The following is a 15,991-nucleotide window of genomic DNA, read 5'->3' on the forward strand; positions in this document are numbered from 1 at the left end:
TCAGAAAGTCAGAAATCAGTATCCCGAAAGGCATAAAAACGATGGTACTTGAATCCTGATTTTTTAAAGAAAAATTCAAAAGCAGAAGAGAAAAGCAAACGGGCCCGAGCGAAGCGAGGGCAAAAGCTCTCGAAAATCAGTATTTCGAGAGGTATAAAAACGACGTTTTTTTGTGTAGGTAATGATTTACTTTGCTTCAAAATTTTAGAATTTAAACGATGTTTTCATGTGTAATATTTGAAGAAGTTCACAATTTTTATTTCAAAATTTTAAAATTCGAATGATGATTATTAAAAAAAATCAAACTTGAAAAAGAAAAGCAAATAGCCCGAGCGAAGCGAGGATGAAAGCTCTCAAAAATGTGCAATTCAAAATCTAAAAAAGTCAACAATTGATCCCTCAAAATTCTGGAAAAAAGGGGGAAAATTGAAAGTTTTAAAAGGTCTAATTGAAAAAAAGTAGGACTTTTGGATAAAAGTGTTGAAAAGTAGGACTTTAGTAGGACCAAACACTTTGAAAAAAAATTGGGGAGGTTCTTTTCTCCACTGCATTGCATGGATGCATCAGTATGATAGCCCTCTAAAAGTTTTTCTGAGAGTAACAGGAATTACTCAAGTTGATAAAAAAATCGCTTTGAATACACTATATCAATTCATCAGGACTTTACAGTGGTTGTTTTGCTTGTTTTTTATTTTCATTTTGGACAAGGGCTATTTTTGCAATGAGCTCCTCAATTCAATCATCAATGTTCATTAATTGATTAACACGAGAAAATGATTATTAGACTGGTAATGATTAGAGCACTATTATTATTTATTACACCAATATACACGCACGACGGAAACGACAAACCGAGATTCAACATCAAAAATCAAAATTATATTATTCATTCATGTTATTGAATTGAAACTTGAAACTAAAACACGTGTAATTAGGATAGTTTGAACCTGCTAGTGCTTGCACATTGCACAATCTAGTAATTTTTTCTGGATTGGTGAAAAAAAAAATCAAAAAGTTAGATAGGTAGCCTTGGGTAGGTAACGGTACTGGCGTTTATACTTTCAAAGTTCAGAACTTCAGACAAGTTTCAAAGTTTCGATTTTACTCCAATAGATGGCGCTGTGTGTCCGTTGAAAATCTAATAAATCAGTAAATTGCACGTTAACCAACTTTTTCATTCGATAGATGGCGTTACCGTCGTTTGATATTTTATTTTCGTTTTGGTTTTTCGACCTGCGTTGAAGGAGTTGCCTACCTTGTATTGTTACAGGCATTTTCACTATTTTAATGAAAAGTAGCACCGTATTTATTCACAAGAATTTATTCATACATTTTCATTATCATTATGTAAAATAATAATACGAGGACGCTGAGTCGCTGACCACGATTTTAATGCTGTTATATTCTGACGAAGTTTCATGCAAATTTGAGGTCGCTAAATACGATGTACATAATCACTAATCTCAAAAAAAAAAAAAAAAGTTGAGGCGAATTGCATTGAAATTTTGGCAGTAGTTCTCTTTATCTTTGGTACGGAAAATTCTTCTTTGATCTATATTTTCTCCAGAGCGATCCTTCGAGCTGGAAATTGCAAATTTTGAGGCTCAAAATTGATCAAAAAAATCGTTTTCAAAAATTGCATTTGTTGTCACGTTTTCTGGACAATTCGGGGTCGCTGAGCACAAAAATGATGTCCAATCCGAGCGCTGATTCATAATTTTTGAAAGAAATTTGAAATGTTTAAAAAACACGTCTTTTTAAATTTGAAAAATTGATTTATGAAAAACTTGAAATTTTGAGACATTGGAAATTTTTGAGAAAAATCAGGTTCTTTTGCTGATTGAACTGAACATGAACATTGTTACAAAAAACTCGTATTTTTCGAAACAAATGCAGAATTTTTAAATGAATGAGAAGCACGTTTGAAAAACTGAAACCGTCAAAGTCTCCACAATTGCTGCTTTTTTTGTTGAAAATCACCTTCGAAGTCTCCGTGACTCATGGGTGCTCAGTAAGTCGAAATTTTCAAAGTCTCTACAATTTATGCTTTTATTTTGTTGAAAATCACTTTCGAAGTGTCCATGATTCGTGGCTGTCCCAAAATTTATGTTTTTTTTTTGTTTAAAATCACCTTTGAAGTCTCTATTTTTCATGTGTGCATGGTAAATCGAAATTTTCAAAGTCCCCACAACCTATGTATTTTTTTGTTTGGAAATCAATTTCGAAGTCTCCATGACTCATGGGTGCTTTGTCAGTTCAAATTTTCAAAGTCTCCACAATTTGTGTTTTTTTTTTTTTTTTTTTTTTGTTGAAAATCACCTTCGAAGTCTCCATGATTCATGGGTGTTTCATAAGTCAACATTTTCAAAGTCTCCACAATTTCTGCTTTTTTTGGGTAAAATAATATTCGAACTGTCCATGATTCATAGATGCTTCATATGTCAAAATTTTCGATGTCTTCTAAAAGCTGGATTAAAACAAGAAAAAATTCATAGTTTTAAAATTTGATCAATCTGATTGGATGAAAGTATATATTGAAAAAAAAATACAAAATTAAGACAAAAAGCTTTAGAATGAATTTGAAAAAGATTTCTTCAAATTAATGGATAATTCTGTTTTTGGAAGAGCAATGATGAATGTTAGGAAACATGCAGATATGAAATTAATTTCCGAGGGTGATAAATATACCAAATATGTTTCAAAACCTAATTTTAAGAAATTAACATTTTTTGGAAAAAATCTTGCAGTTGCACAAATGAGAAAAACTGAAATAAAAAACGGGGGTTTAAATTTGAAAATGAGCTCTATGGCTTTGAGCGTAAAGTATCAGTCTGAAAACAACGGATCAAAATTTCAAAATGACTACGATCGATCGAGATTTTATTTCTGAATATTTTATAGTTTGATAAGTAAACAACTCGACGGCGGTGCTTCGTAGAAAAATCATTCTCAGAAAATACTCGCATTTAACGTCATTCTAGAGAGATTGAAATATTGATGAACAGGTCTAGCGACGAAATGTAGAAACTCCTCCCGCACGAGATTAATTTGTTTGAATATTCATGGGATGGGATAGCTGAATACGATAACGCTAATCTGAAATTATATAAAATCATCAAATACATATTCCGTACACAGCAATAAATTCAAACTCCTACACATAATACGATTGACCTTTGCTCCAACGAATGAAATTTTATCACCTAATTCATCTCATCGAATCGGCTATAAATGAAATCTTTGTCCCCATAGATAAGACTGAAAATTCGTGGTAAACACGACATTTAGTACTGGTGAAAATCCATTGAACATAGTATTCAAAAGATCACCGATAACGTAGCAATTATCTGGTTAATTTCACCACAAAGAATGTAGCCGTCTCGTATTTCACTTAAACGTTTTATCTCTCGGAACTGAACGAATACGAAAAGATCAACACATCATTTATAAGCGAGAGATGCCCCACCACGTGCAACTTTCAATCTTGTGATAAATTCACACCGACGAGTTACCATTCAAGGTTAGCTGAGCTTTCCTAAAATAAAAAAACACGCGATTTTAAATGAAAAAGTTCACGTGAAAACTCGCTTTATTTCTCGAATTCAAATTAAATACTTAATAAGCATGTAAATTAAAGTTCTTAATTCGTAATCATTTCTCGTAAATGATTACTTTTTATGCAAATCAACGATCCGAACTCTGGTTGATTTGCAATTTGAAGACAAAAACAAAACATTGGAATAGAAAACCCCATTCCCATCTAGCATACGTTTTTCCATTAAGGAAAAAAAATTACGAATAATTAATAAAATTCCTTTAAAAAAATAGCGAGGATCGCTGCGTAGTACAATGAGTGCTGATTATCAATTTCAATACGATAATATTTTAATGAAGGTATTATGGAACGATAATGTTACTTTTCTTTTTCTAAAATTACCAACGAATCATTTAATATCACAGCATTTAGGTGTGCGTTTCTTAACGCAGCATTAATTAAATAAACAAAAATAAAACCGCCACTCGTCGTTCCAGTTCCAGCCAATAAATATCCTGTACAAACGTGCCTTCAAGAATTCCGCCAGTAATTCACCGACCGAATTTTTGGTCGCACCGAGCGTAAGTTGCTAACACGCCCACAAAATCGTTCACCGTCAGCAACTTATAGCTGGGAACGAGCCTGTAACAAACAGGAATGAAATATGGTCAAGGATTAAAACGAATGATGGAGACAAATGAAATTTTGATGCTCTTACGAGAATTCGGTGAATCCCATATGCCAAGGAGATAATCCGAATGTAGTGTAACAATCGCCAGAAATGACTAATAAGTCTGGGTTCGCACAGTAGGAGAATTTCGATAACATGATATCATCCAACGCAGCTTCGGCCGACGCTCTATCGTCTAGTCTGATATCTTGAATATGAGATAATTCTTTAATCGAGTCTATCAGTAACCGACGACTATACTTCGATGTTAAAATGTTGACTTGTAAACAAGGCATTTCACCTGAAACGCGTAAACAATTACGATCGAAGACCGAAACATTACAGAAATTGTAAATTATAATAACTCGACTTACCATAGGTGCCATATTCGAATTCTCGATTGAAAGAAACGCCCCATTTAATGGACGGTGTTAGATCACCGTGTGTTTTCACAAACACGTCGAATAACATATCAGCATTCAGTTCTAGATACAAATAAACCATCAATAAATCGATAGATAAATTCTCAGTATCTGATTTAATCACACTTACCATCTTTATGATCGTAGAAGCTAATCACCGGTACACCTGTTGGAAGACACCATGCGATAAGTTGAGCTAGATCGTTATACGAGACTTTTTCTTCACCTATCGCGAACACAAGATGTTTTGGCAGTTTGGAAAATTGTTTGATACTTTTACTGATGAAATCGTTCTCCATTTCTTCCTGCTTCATTTGATCGGTGAGTAAACTCTTCGTATTGTAGAGCACTTTCAGCAAAACAAATTTACTATGCTTGATTTGTAAATAAATGAAAAATAGAATATGGACGATATTTAAAATAAAACGGCATAGAAATCCGACGACAGCGGACGATACCGGATACACAAATGCATACATGATGAAATTTTAATAAAAATTTAACGACATACAGGAACGTCACCAGTTGAACAAATGAAATGAACTTGACAAACGCATCGAGCTGCGAGCTTCAGAATGAAATGAAAAGAAGATAATGATGTTACATGCTTTCCGCTTAAATATTGAAATTTTATCGTTAATTATGTACAGTTTCCATTACGAAATTAATTAGCATGAGGGAATTCACAGGGAACATTTTTCTTTATCAATGCTTCAAAAGTTACACGAAATATCAACAAAATCACTGACGTACCCGGATTTCAATTATTAGCCAGGTGAAATCATGATGCAGTGATTTTCCAGTTCTATGAACTGAACACACTAGGGAGCGCTAGTGACAGTTTACTTTTTTGAAATTTTTCCGGCCTTCCGGGCCTATTCGTGGATTTGTGTGAGTTTGTGAGTTCCGTTGCGGTAAAGTTTTCGGTTCACCCGAATCTGGAAATTACATCAAAAGCTGCAAGTTCAAGCTTTCAAGCGAAAATTCATCAATTTTCCAGCATTTATTGGTAAAGGTGAGTAAGTATCGCATTTATACACTTCTTAACAAGTAGAATACGTAAAAATGTCGACAAACTATTGTTATATTCTTACTTCTACGTTCTCCACATTCATTCTGTGTTTCTGTACTATAACACGTGGAAATCCCTGTGTAACTCATTCTGCATGAAATTAAACCTCGATACTTTTCTTCTTGCAGAAAAATCTGACAAAATGTTGACCGTAGAAGTACGTGGTCAATCTAAGCATCAACTAGAAGTCGACGAAAATGCCAGTATTATCGGAATCAAGGTAATATCAGCTGTAAACATTACTTCGATTTGATAACATACTACGTATCACTTGTGCGCAAAACATAGTGAAACTTCGATTCGATCGTTGAAATTGATTTCAAGCTGATGATTTGTTAAATTTTCAGAACGTCATTGCTCAAATGGAAAATGTACCAGCCACCGAAATCCTGTTGTACAGCTCCGGAGCTCCGTTACTCAACGACATGTTGGTATCGCAGTTACCAAGTTTGACGATTGATTTAACCGTTCCTCTGTTGGGAGGTAATCATACATTTCGATACCTAGTATATTACAAACGGAATTACAAGTATTTTAATGAATGAATTTCTTTTCAGGTAAAGTTCACGGTTCTCTGGCTCGTGCTGGTAAAGTAAAAGGACAAACCCCTAAAGTGAGTTTACAATTGTAATCGAAATTATGATTTTAATTCTCGGATAGAGGTATTAATTCAATTTATATTCGTATTAGGTTGAGAAACAAGATAAAAAGAAGAAGAAAACCGGCAGAGCTAAACGACGAATGCAATATAACAGAAGATTCGTTAATATCGTACAGACGTTCGGTAGAAGGAGGGGTCCTAATTCGAATTCGTAATTTTTTTGTATTAAATAAAGTTTTAATCATCATACGATGTGTTGATTTTAATTCATAGAAAGGTTTTAGCGATGATAATAATAGCTTAACGAGATTATTGAAGTATAAAGAGAATATATTTTAAATGATATATACAATATTGTACAAGTACAGTACACACGTATATACAAAATGGAAATTACAATAAAATGATCTCGAATGTCGAAAAACAGAGTACATAAAGTTACTCGGATTCATCACTATCGCTGTAAGAACACAATGACAATAATTTGTTTTGAGGTGGAGCAGGTGCAGCTGCGGGTGTGGTAACAGGAACTGGAGCTTTAGGTACAGCATTCGAGTTCGATTTGTTAGCTTTTAATGCTTTCAATTTCTCTAAAGGAGATTGATACGAAAAATTAGAAAAACTACTAATGGATGATATCGATTTAATTTCATCCTTATCGATCAAATCCTCCTCTTCTATAATTTCTTCTTCCTCTTCCTCGATATTCAAACCATCACCATCGAAATCCGTATCCTCCTCTGTTCTCTGTTTCTTGGCGAATAATCTTTTAGCTAAATTGTTATCTTCTTCTTCCTCTTGTTTTCTTTTCTTCTCTCTGGCTTCTGCGGTATCGTATTTCTTTAAAAGTTCGTTCAAATCTATCACTCTTCTACTCTGGTCTTTGATTTCCTCTAATTTTTCCATTTCTTCGATCTCTAAACGAGACTGTTCCGTACGATTTTCCAATAACTTCATCGGATTGTTAGCTTCCTCTTCTTTGGCCTCTTCTTCTTCGCGCTTCTCTTGCTCTTGAGCCCGCTTAAGAGCCATGAAATTCCGTATTGCACCCGCTTCGATCTCGTAATCGGTGTTTTGGGGATCTGTTTTGAACGAGATTTCCTGAAGGCATCTGGTGCATTTGATGTAGAACCGATATATACGAATTCCGCAGTAATCCTGCCCTTCTACGTCTTCTTTCCTGGCATTGAATTTTTTACCTCTGTAGATGTATTCGCCGCAAGTTGCGCAACGCATGTTGAAAGGAGCCATCAAACGTACAGTATACTGACGATTTTTGGGTAATTTCATGCGCGGGATTTTGCTCGGATCGAAATCCGGCGGGTAGTATTTGTTCAATACTTTTCTTTCGGACATGGTTTTTCACTACGATTCACCTGGAAGAGAAAGTAACGAATTAGAGTCCCATTAAAATTCTCGTCAGAAAGCAGTCGTGTTCAAAGAAAGGGGGATTTCACCGATTTTTCGGCGATGAAATAGGGTAATAAGTATTCAAGATTCAAGTAAGTTACTGAATACGCAGTGATAATCCAAGCGTATCAACTATCAACAGAACAGTAACGAAATTGCACATTTCGGCAGTATCCTTCATCATTCAGTCTGCTTTCAAAATCGAAATTTTGATTACAAGTTTCAAAAGAAAGGAAAATCAGAAAAAATGAAACTTTCTTCGATTATGGTGGCTATGGCTCATTTCAGTACTCGAAATCACTTCATCAGGTTATTTATTACAACGAAATATATGAAAATTATTGATACTTACTGGTAGCTGTATCCGAATTACTATCGTATTACGCTGTGAGCTTAAAAATAATCAGTAAATTTTAATTAGAACAAAATTGCGAAAAACACTAGAAAACGAAAAATACAAAAATTTTGTTATCAATTTTCAGAAAGTTCAAAACATGAAGGATCAATGAACAGCAGTCTGGATCGAGAATGGAATGGAGCAGCGGAGAAGAACCTACCAAATAAAATAGGTAGGTAAAAAATTGAAGTTTTTGTTTTTAAAAAAATTTTGAACGTTCGATGAACTTCAAGTGTTAAAATTCAATAATTCATTCATTAGGTAATAGCATTTTTTGAAATTGGATTGAAAGTGTGGAAAATATGAAAACTGATTGCTCGTAAGTCGTAAGTTTGAAGTGAAGCTGGGTTTTTTTCTTTTTTTGACGTTCAAAAATTCAATTCAAAGTTACTCCAACTCTTCAATTTGAATGTTTTCTATCAATTTTCAATTTTGAATTTTTACTCACTTGAGGAGAGTTGAACTGCTAGACTACCATTTGGAATGAATTGAAAAAATTGAAAAACTGTATTGAGATTGACTAATTTCTAGTCAATACTCAATACATGAACCGGAAGATTATCCCTGAAGTTTTAATTGTTTTAATTTCAGTTTTCAGCGATAAAAATTAGAAAACTAAAATAATACATTACCTAATGCTAATTCGCATTATTCAATTGACATGCTGCCAATCCATCCACTGAACTTGGATTCTACATTACATTACACAACTTCAACACTACTTTCATTTGAAATGAGGGCTCAGTTGAATTTCAAAATCAATCAACTAAAGGTGAAATTCAATCTTCAATTTAGTCAGGATTTGACATTATAGGCTTTAATTTATGCAATTTTCGAGCATTTTTGGCTGCTTTTGACGGTGGATCGACTCTGTTGGTCCAAATACAGTTGAAAACTGAAAAGATTTCAAATTTGATCACATGGGAGTACCAAAAAAAAAAAAAACTGCAGAATGCGACGCGGATGTTATGATTATGAAAGATAGCAAGTTGTGCACCCTTCTCTTTCACACCAAAATTTAACATTGAAAATTGAAATACCTAATCATTTCATTCAAAAGTATGATGCGACACATCGAAGTGCTATCAAATTTCGCATCAAATTCAAAATTGTAATTATTTTCCATTTCAACCCCTCCCTCCACCCCCCATAACTTGAAAACATCTGCAGTTTAGTTTTTCAAAGAAATGATTTTTCAACCAAAAATATTATTCTCATCAATTTAAAAAGAGAAAAAAGAAGGTAAAAAACCTCTGCACATACAAAGATACTCGCTATTAGACCTACAGGTACCTATACTGCAATTTACACAATTATCTGCTTTAATTTGGAATAAACCGAAAGAACCGGAATTCTCTTCATCAATTGATCCCGTTACATACCATTCAAAGTTCATTTTCAAAGATTACTATAAAATACGTACAACAACGTGTTGTTTACAAAGACCATTTTTTTTCTTCCGGTCAATACTCACAGACTCACTCACGCCTCAGCCCATGAAACCAGTCAGGTAATTAAGTTTAATACTCGTGTTATCCTTAAATAACATTTTTTTTCCCCCGAGAAAACACGAATTTTCCGACACAACTAAGTAAGTAGACTACGTGAACATTACCAACTTGGACGACAATATTCCTATAGTGTTAAGGTAGGTACTTAGTCGTAATTAGCTACGCGATATTTTATACGCAAATCAAATTGAATTTTTGTTTATTTATAATTACCGAATCATTAAAAACAAGTCACGTCGACTGAAATTATTTAGTTAATAAAGTTGTTGATTATTCTTTTGAGTACCTACGTATGGAAATGTGTGGGAAAATTTTAAATCATGAAAATACACATGATTTTACTTGTAATTTCGTAATGTCTCTCTCCAGTCTCCACCTATCTACGTAGCAACAATAATGGAAAATTACAGTAATACAATTTGCCTACAATCCTACATATCGATTCAGAAATGAAAAATGATGCAATTCAATATGAAAATTACACAAATCGAATCGAATAAACCAATGTCTCATACAGACCTATAGTCAATTCGTCAAATCTCATCCTTTCTATATTCTATACAATCAAATCGTAGTTATAGCTTTCGCTTTTGACGTAAAACATGCCGAATGCACGTAAGTATATTAATGACAAAAGCTCGAGAACTTTCGTCCATATTACTTTCTACTACGTACTACACAGTAAACAACTACCTACTCACCAAAGTTCGTTAGTTAAAAAAAACTCTCTTTTCGATGCATTGTCTTTGCGTTGTTGCTTATAAATCTTCTAATGATCGTTTGGTAGGTAATATGAATCATACGTTTATACGTGATAATTTCACTTCTTCTCTGTATAACCAGTAAAATCTCAACTGGTACCAACACGTACTCGTAAACAGATACTTTCTTTTCTAGCATCTACGAAGTGTCTTCTCGGTATCTGGCTACATGTTCGATATTTTTCTAGAAAAATCAAAAAAAAATGCATAATCGTGATTAAAAAGCTCGCTGCATTGTTGAGGTGATAGAATTGGATAATAGGTAGGTACATTATAAATGAATTATCGCACATAAAGAGGATACGAGTAGGTACATACTACATAGATATAATCAGGACTTGAATTTAATAGGATTACGAGTACTTATAGTATAAAAGGCGTTTTGTGTATAAATGACATGAGACATATTCTCTTCAGAGTGCCTGCCTATAGTATACCTCTGCTTACCAAGCGAAGTGTAAGTATGTATCAAAGAACTCTTTGAAGTTGATGTCTTGTTCGTAATAAAAATCTCTCTTCAAGGATTATGTACCTTCTCTTCTTTCTTCGCCTTTTTTCCCCTTTAAATTAATACCCGCATATTAAGAGCTTCTATTCTGTCGACTCTTTTTTTTATGCAGGTATTATCAGAACGAACTAATTACGAATTTATTTTTCCTTATTTTATGCGACAAAAAAGTTCTTGATAAAATGTGCATAAAGATAAAAGCCAAATGAACGCTCGTTTACCCCGCAAAAGAAACGAGGGTATTTTCATTGCGAATAATTTACTCATTTCATGAAATAATAAAAGGACTTTTACGAATAACAAAATTCAAAAATGGTACAGTTCGATGTTTTTGGATTTTGCATAGAAGAGTTTCAAGGGAGTAATAAAATGGAGAGAGGGAGTGATATCTAAAGCAAAAAATGTTCAGAAGTTGGAGGGGGGAAAGGAGAAGGGAAGAGGATACGAGGAAATTCGATATCTCAAATTTTGGCATGACGAGTTTTTAGGATTGAGAATTTTTCAAAAATATACCTTTTCTGTACAAACCAATCATTGCTGAAGCTCCAGAATCCAAATTTTCAGTACTCTACCTTAATATTCAATTTTAAATTGTCGATTTCTCTCAAAAATTAGTCCAATTTTTAGTGATGAGAAAAATCGAAAATAATTCTGCATTGTGCCTCGAGTTACGCCATTTCAAGTACTTTACTAAAAGTGTGAAAAAAATACCAACAAACTCAAAAATGGCATTCACCTTTTTTTGTTTCAGGAAGCAAAGAGTTGAATTTTCCACTCAATTTCTCTATTTGACCATTTCAGCTTCCCATATGTATAGGTAGGCACCGATAGTTCTACTTTAAGGAGTAGGTGCAAATGATGTGACTTTCCAAAGGCTCTAACCCCATCGCCATTACATTTCGTGGTTCGATCGATTGTTAGAAAATTTCATTGAAGGTGAAAAGGAACAAAGACTGAAAACAGGAGGCCAACTGACAATAGTTTTGAAACGACCTTTGTACCTATTCACATCCACATACGTGCCTACCTAATTTTGGGAAAAATTGAAAAAATATTTTAAATCAATCGTATTAAATTTTGTTGGTGAAAGTTGCAACTTTCTGCGACATTCAAATTCTATTCAATAAAAATATTTTTTTAAAGGCCAAAAAATTCATTATGAGGAGGAGGAGAGAAGGGTACTCTGAATAAAAAATAATTGCAAAAAATGACTTGAAAATACCGTTAATCTCATCTCGTGAAAATAAATAACCCCCCTCCCCCCTCGTCGTGATAAATGAGTTCGATAGAAAAAAAATACATAAAATTGAAAGTTGAAACACAACACATAAACACGATAACACAGAAGGAAAAAAAATCAAATTAAGACAGACTCTCGACACGTTAACAACAATAGGTACATAGGTAAATTAAGAAAAACAATTTTCTAAAAATTCCGAATAACGGAATAATTTTTTTTCGACGAATAAATTTTCACTTGCATCGCAATTAGGTAATAAACACGAACTACTTTCATGGAATATTACGTCGTTTCTCAAAATTTCTCAAAAATCAAACTTTGTCTTGTCGATTTTTTCAAGGTGTATTTTTTATACATATCTACCTAGTATCTACCTAATATGCAAGTGAGTAATTAGTGAGATTAATTAGGCATTAAAGAAAAATATTGGTAAGAATTGAGCGAGAAGAAAAGAATCATAATACATGTGAGGTGTAAAATACAAAGGAAAAATGAAACTTACTTTACCTATCGTAATGAGTAGCAGTAGATACATAATAATTAATTTCAACTCACTAAAAATAAACTCGTAGGTACCTATTAATCAAGAACCGGCGAATATCCCTATCCACTACTATACCTAATAAAATATTCGTATGACTTCGAACACGTGGAATTGATTTTTTCGAATGCAATTTTTTCACCCCCCCCCCCCCACCTCACCCTCCCTAAAAAAGATCGAAAATATTCAATAAGTATGATTTACTTACTAAGACTCCTCAGATCCTCCTCCCATTTGAACCAATCAAGCATTGAATCCTTAATGTTCGACGGTATTCTTTAGATCTCCCCTCTCCACCACCCCTCAACAAACATCTCACATTTACGATTTTTCATACGCTTCTTTTTTTTTCAAAACGAGCTATAAATGCAATTTATTAGGGCTAGGTATTTTATGCAGAAATTTGGTAAGTAGGTAGTCATCATTCACTTTGAAATCGAGGGCCCCTCGGTTTCCTCAAAACGACTTTCCAAGTTAACCTCCATCGCCCAATTTGAAGATTAAATTTTTTTGGTGGTTTTGACACCTTCAACAGCTCACAAGGAGAAATTTTCACATCACATAAAAATTGGAATAGGTTTATTAATTTCGAAAAACTTCATTTTGGAATTTTAAAATCCAAAATTTTGGAAATTTTTACATTTTTGAATTAGGAAACAGTTCCATTTTTGATGAAATATAAATTTGTGTATAGAGAGCAAAAGCAATCGATTCGTTCGCGAACGGTCACTTATACGAATCGATTCGTTTGCGAATGATTCACTTATACAAATCAATTCGTTCGCGAATGATTCACAAAACATGATTTAAATTTGATCTGTTCATGAATGATTCACCAAAAATTGAGCAAATGAATCAATTCGCTCACGAATGAATCACTACTACAAATCAATTCGTTCGCGAATGATTCATCAAAAATTGAGTCAATGAATCGATTCGTTCGCGAACGAGTCACTTATACGAATCAATTCGTTCGCAAACGAGTCGCTTATACGAATCGATTCGTTCGCGAACGAGTCACTTATACGAATCGATTCGTTTGCGAATGATTCACTTACAAATCAATTCGTTCGCGAATGATTCACAAAAAAAATTTAAATTTAATCCGTTCATGATTCATGAATGATTCACCAAAAATTGAGCAAGTGAATCGATTCGCTCACGAATGAATCACTACTACAAATCAATTCGTTCGCGAATGATTCATCAAAAATTGAGTCAATGAATCGATTCATTCGCGAACAAATCACTTATACGAATCGATTCGTTCGCGAACGAGTCACTTATACAAATTGATTTGTTCGCGAATAATTCACAAAGAATAATTCAATCCGTTCGTGAATGATTCGCCAAAAATCGAGTAAATGAATCGATTTGCTCGCGAATGAATCACTAATACGAATCAATTCGTTCGCGAATGATTCATCAAAACTTGAGTAAATGAATCGATTCGTTCGCGAACGAGTCACTTATACGAATCGATTCGTTCGCGAACGAGTCACTTATACGAATCGATTCGTTCGCGAACGAGTCACTTATACGAATCGATTCGTTCGCGAACGAGTCACTTATACTTATACGAATCGATTCGTTCGCGAACGAGTCACTTATACTTATACGAATCGATTCGTTCGCGAACGAGCCACTTACACGAACCGTTTCGTTCGCGAACGAGTCACTTGTACGAATCAGTTCGTTCGCGAATATCAATCAATTTATTTATCAAGTCGCCAATTGTTCGTAAATGATTCGATTCGGTAAACAGATCAATTGCTGTAAAAATTGTTTCAAAAAAAATGAATCAATTCGTTCGCAAATAATTTTTATTTAAAGAAAAGTCGGTCTTCTCACGCTAAATGCATGAGTGTTTTTTTTTGGGGCTAGTATTTGGAGCTCAACTTTCATCATCAATATTTTTTCTGAACAATGCATCAAAACCAATTGGACAATTTGAAAGATCATACAAAGTAAATTTTTAAAAAATGTAACTGAAATTTTTAGAAAGTTGAACCATTTTGGAGCTCAGAAGAAGGTCTCCGATCTACTGAAAATCGTCAATTTTAACGCTCAAAATTGAGTCAAAAATTGTTTGAAAAAAATTTCAATTTTTATGACATTTTCTGACTAAATTAAGGTCTCTGAGCACAAAAATACGATTCGCTTCGTAGTTATCGAGAAAATTCAAGGAAAAATCATCAGCTTTCGTCGAAGGAGCGTTCAATATGGACGCCAAATTCGGACTCGGCGAACTCGAATAAGTAAAAAAAAACACTTTTTATTTACTTTTTTTGAAAAACTACATAATTTTAAAAATCAAAAAATGGGTAGGTACCTTACCTATCCTTTACTTACACTTTTTAAAAGAAAAAAAAAACTTTTCTTCGCGAATCGAGCCCTTTGGCGAAGAGAGTTTTTCAACAAGACAAATTCATTTCCGGTGTCAGATTTTCACAATAGCCCTTCCCCTTCTCTTCTACCAAAAATCACATATTATTTTTGACCTTAAAATTTTTTTTTCAAAAATAAGTAAGTATACTTTTTACGACGTTTTCCAACTAATTCGTGGTCGGTGGGCCTCTCAACTGTCTCCTGATGATTCATTTCAAATTTTTGATCGAAAAAAATTCATAGATTAAACAAATTTTTCAAGATCCTTTGGAATTTTCGGCCACATTACCGCCTTTGAAATTAGCCCCTACGAGGTAGCGACTTTTTCCAAGACCATACTTTCAAGTTTTAATGTATTTTTGATCAAACTGATTTCACAGTTCGAAAGAACATTGCATTTTGAAGTTTTCAAGTATTTTTAAATTTTCAAAAAATGAAAGTTTGAAAGTTCAATTTTCAGAATGACGCTGTGGGATTTATACCATTTAAAATTCTGAAAAAATTACCATAGATGTACATTTTGGCGCTTTTTCGAACTATTCAATTTTCGAGAGATGGGATTTTTCAATTGAAAGAGAGCACCCCCTCCCCCTTTGGGCAAAACTTTCAAAAAAAAAAAACTGGAGCATGCGATATATCGAATTGTATGTTTTTGGTGACGCTGAACCCGAAAATGACGTCAGATTTTTGATTGGACCTCATCCACGACCCCACTCTTCCTTCTCCTCAACAAGATCAGAATTTATGCATATCATTTTTTTTCTTTTCATTTTGATCTCAATTTGGAAATTGCAGATAGATTATAACAATATAACTTCACTTGAATCTTGAAAAAGCCCTTCGCACGAATAAATTCAACTCGATCTAATTTACCAAACGGGTGTAAAAATGCTGATGGAAGCACTATCGCATTTACGTACCACCCTATTTAATAC

The 15,991-nt window shown here is 33.7% G+C and overlaps 3 protein-coding genes across 8 annotated transcripts in view; 1 reads left to right on the top strand and 2 right to left on the bottom strand.

Moving 5' to 3' along the window:
- Positions 1–3,571: 3,571 nt before the first annotated feature.
- Tango14 (transport and golgi organization 14) lies at positions 3,572–5,351 on the bottom strand. The gene is made up of 4 exons (XM_065366263.1): positions 4,758–5,351; positions 4,580–4,690; positions 4,254–4,506; positions 3,572–4,177 (listed from the first exon to the last, which is right to left on the bottom strand). Exons 1-4 carry the CDS (start codon positions 5,104–5,106, stop codon positions 4,087–4,089), a joined length of 804 nt encoding a protein of 267 aa, XP_065222335.1. The 5' UTR covers positions 5,107–5,351; the 3' UTR covers positions 3,572–4,086.
- Positions 5,352–5,494: 143 nt separating this feature from the next.
- On the top strand, positions 5,495–6,549 carry RpS30 (ribosomal protein S30). 2 transcript variants are annotated; one of them, XM_065366266.1, is made up of 5 exons: positions 5,495–5,642; positions 5,828–5,919; positions 6,047–6,182; positions 6,257–6,312; positions 6,390–6,549. In XM_065366266.1, the coding sequence occupies exons 2-5, from the start codon at positions 5,842–5,844 to the stop codon at positions 6,513–6,515; spliced, it is 396 nt and encodes a 131-aa protein (XP_065222338.1). In that variant the 5' UTR covers positions 5,495–5,642; positions 5,828–5,841; the 3' UTR covers positions 6,516–6,549. The 2 variants fall into 2 exon arrangements, with proteins under 2 accessions (XP_065222338.1, XP_065222339.1); XM_065366267.1 differs by having other exon boundaries at positions 5,525–5,646.
- A 60-nt stretch (positions 6,550–6,609) lies between these two features.
- LOC135846901 (splicing factor YJU2) overlaps positions 6,610–15,991 on the bottom strand; it is a 74,174-nt gene continuing 64,792 nt past the window's right edge. Inside the window, exons 3-6 of one of the 5 annotated variants that reach the window (XM_065366257.1) lie at positions 10,320–10,563; positions 8,740–9,002; positions 8,063–8,102; positions 6,610–7,676 (exon numbers count right to left, since the gene is read on the bottom strand). In XM_065366257.1, the coding sequence (XP_065222329.1) occupies positions 6,739–7,656 (918 nt within the window). In that variant the 5' untranslated portion in view covers positions 7,657–7,676; positions 8,063–8,102; positions 8,740–9,002; positions 10,320–10,563 and the 3' untranslated portion in view covers positions 6,610–6,738. Of the gene's footprint in view, positions 7,677–8,062; positions 8,711–8,739; positions 9,201–10,319; positions 10,632–15,991 lie in introns of those variants that run through there. The other 4 variants (XM_065366259.1, XM_065366260.1, XM_065366258.1 and 1 more) reach the window with 4 other exon arrangements.

The sequence above is a fragment of the Planococcus citri genome, chromosome 5 (assembly GCF_950023065.1).
Source record: "Planococcus citri chromosome 5, ihPlaCitr1.1, whole genome shotgun sequence".
Taxonomy (NCBI): domain Eukaryota; kingdom Metazoa; phylum Arthropoda; class Insecta; order Hemiptera; family Pseudococcidae; genus Planococcus; species Planococcus citri.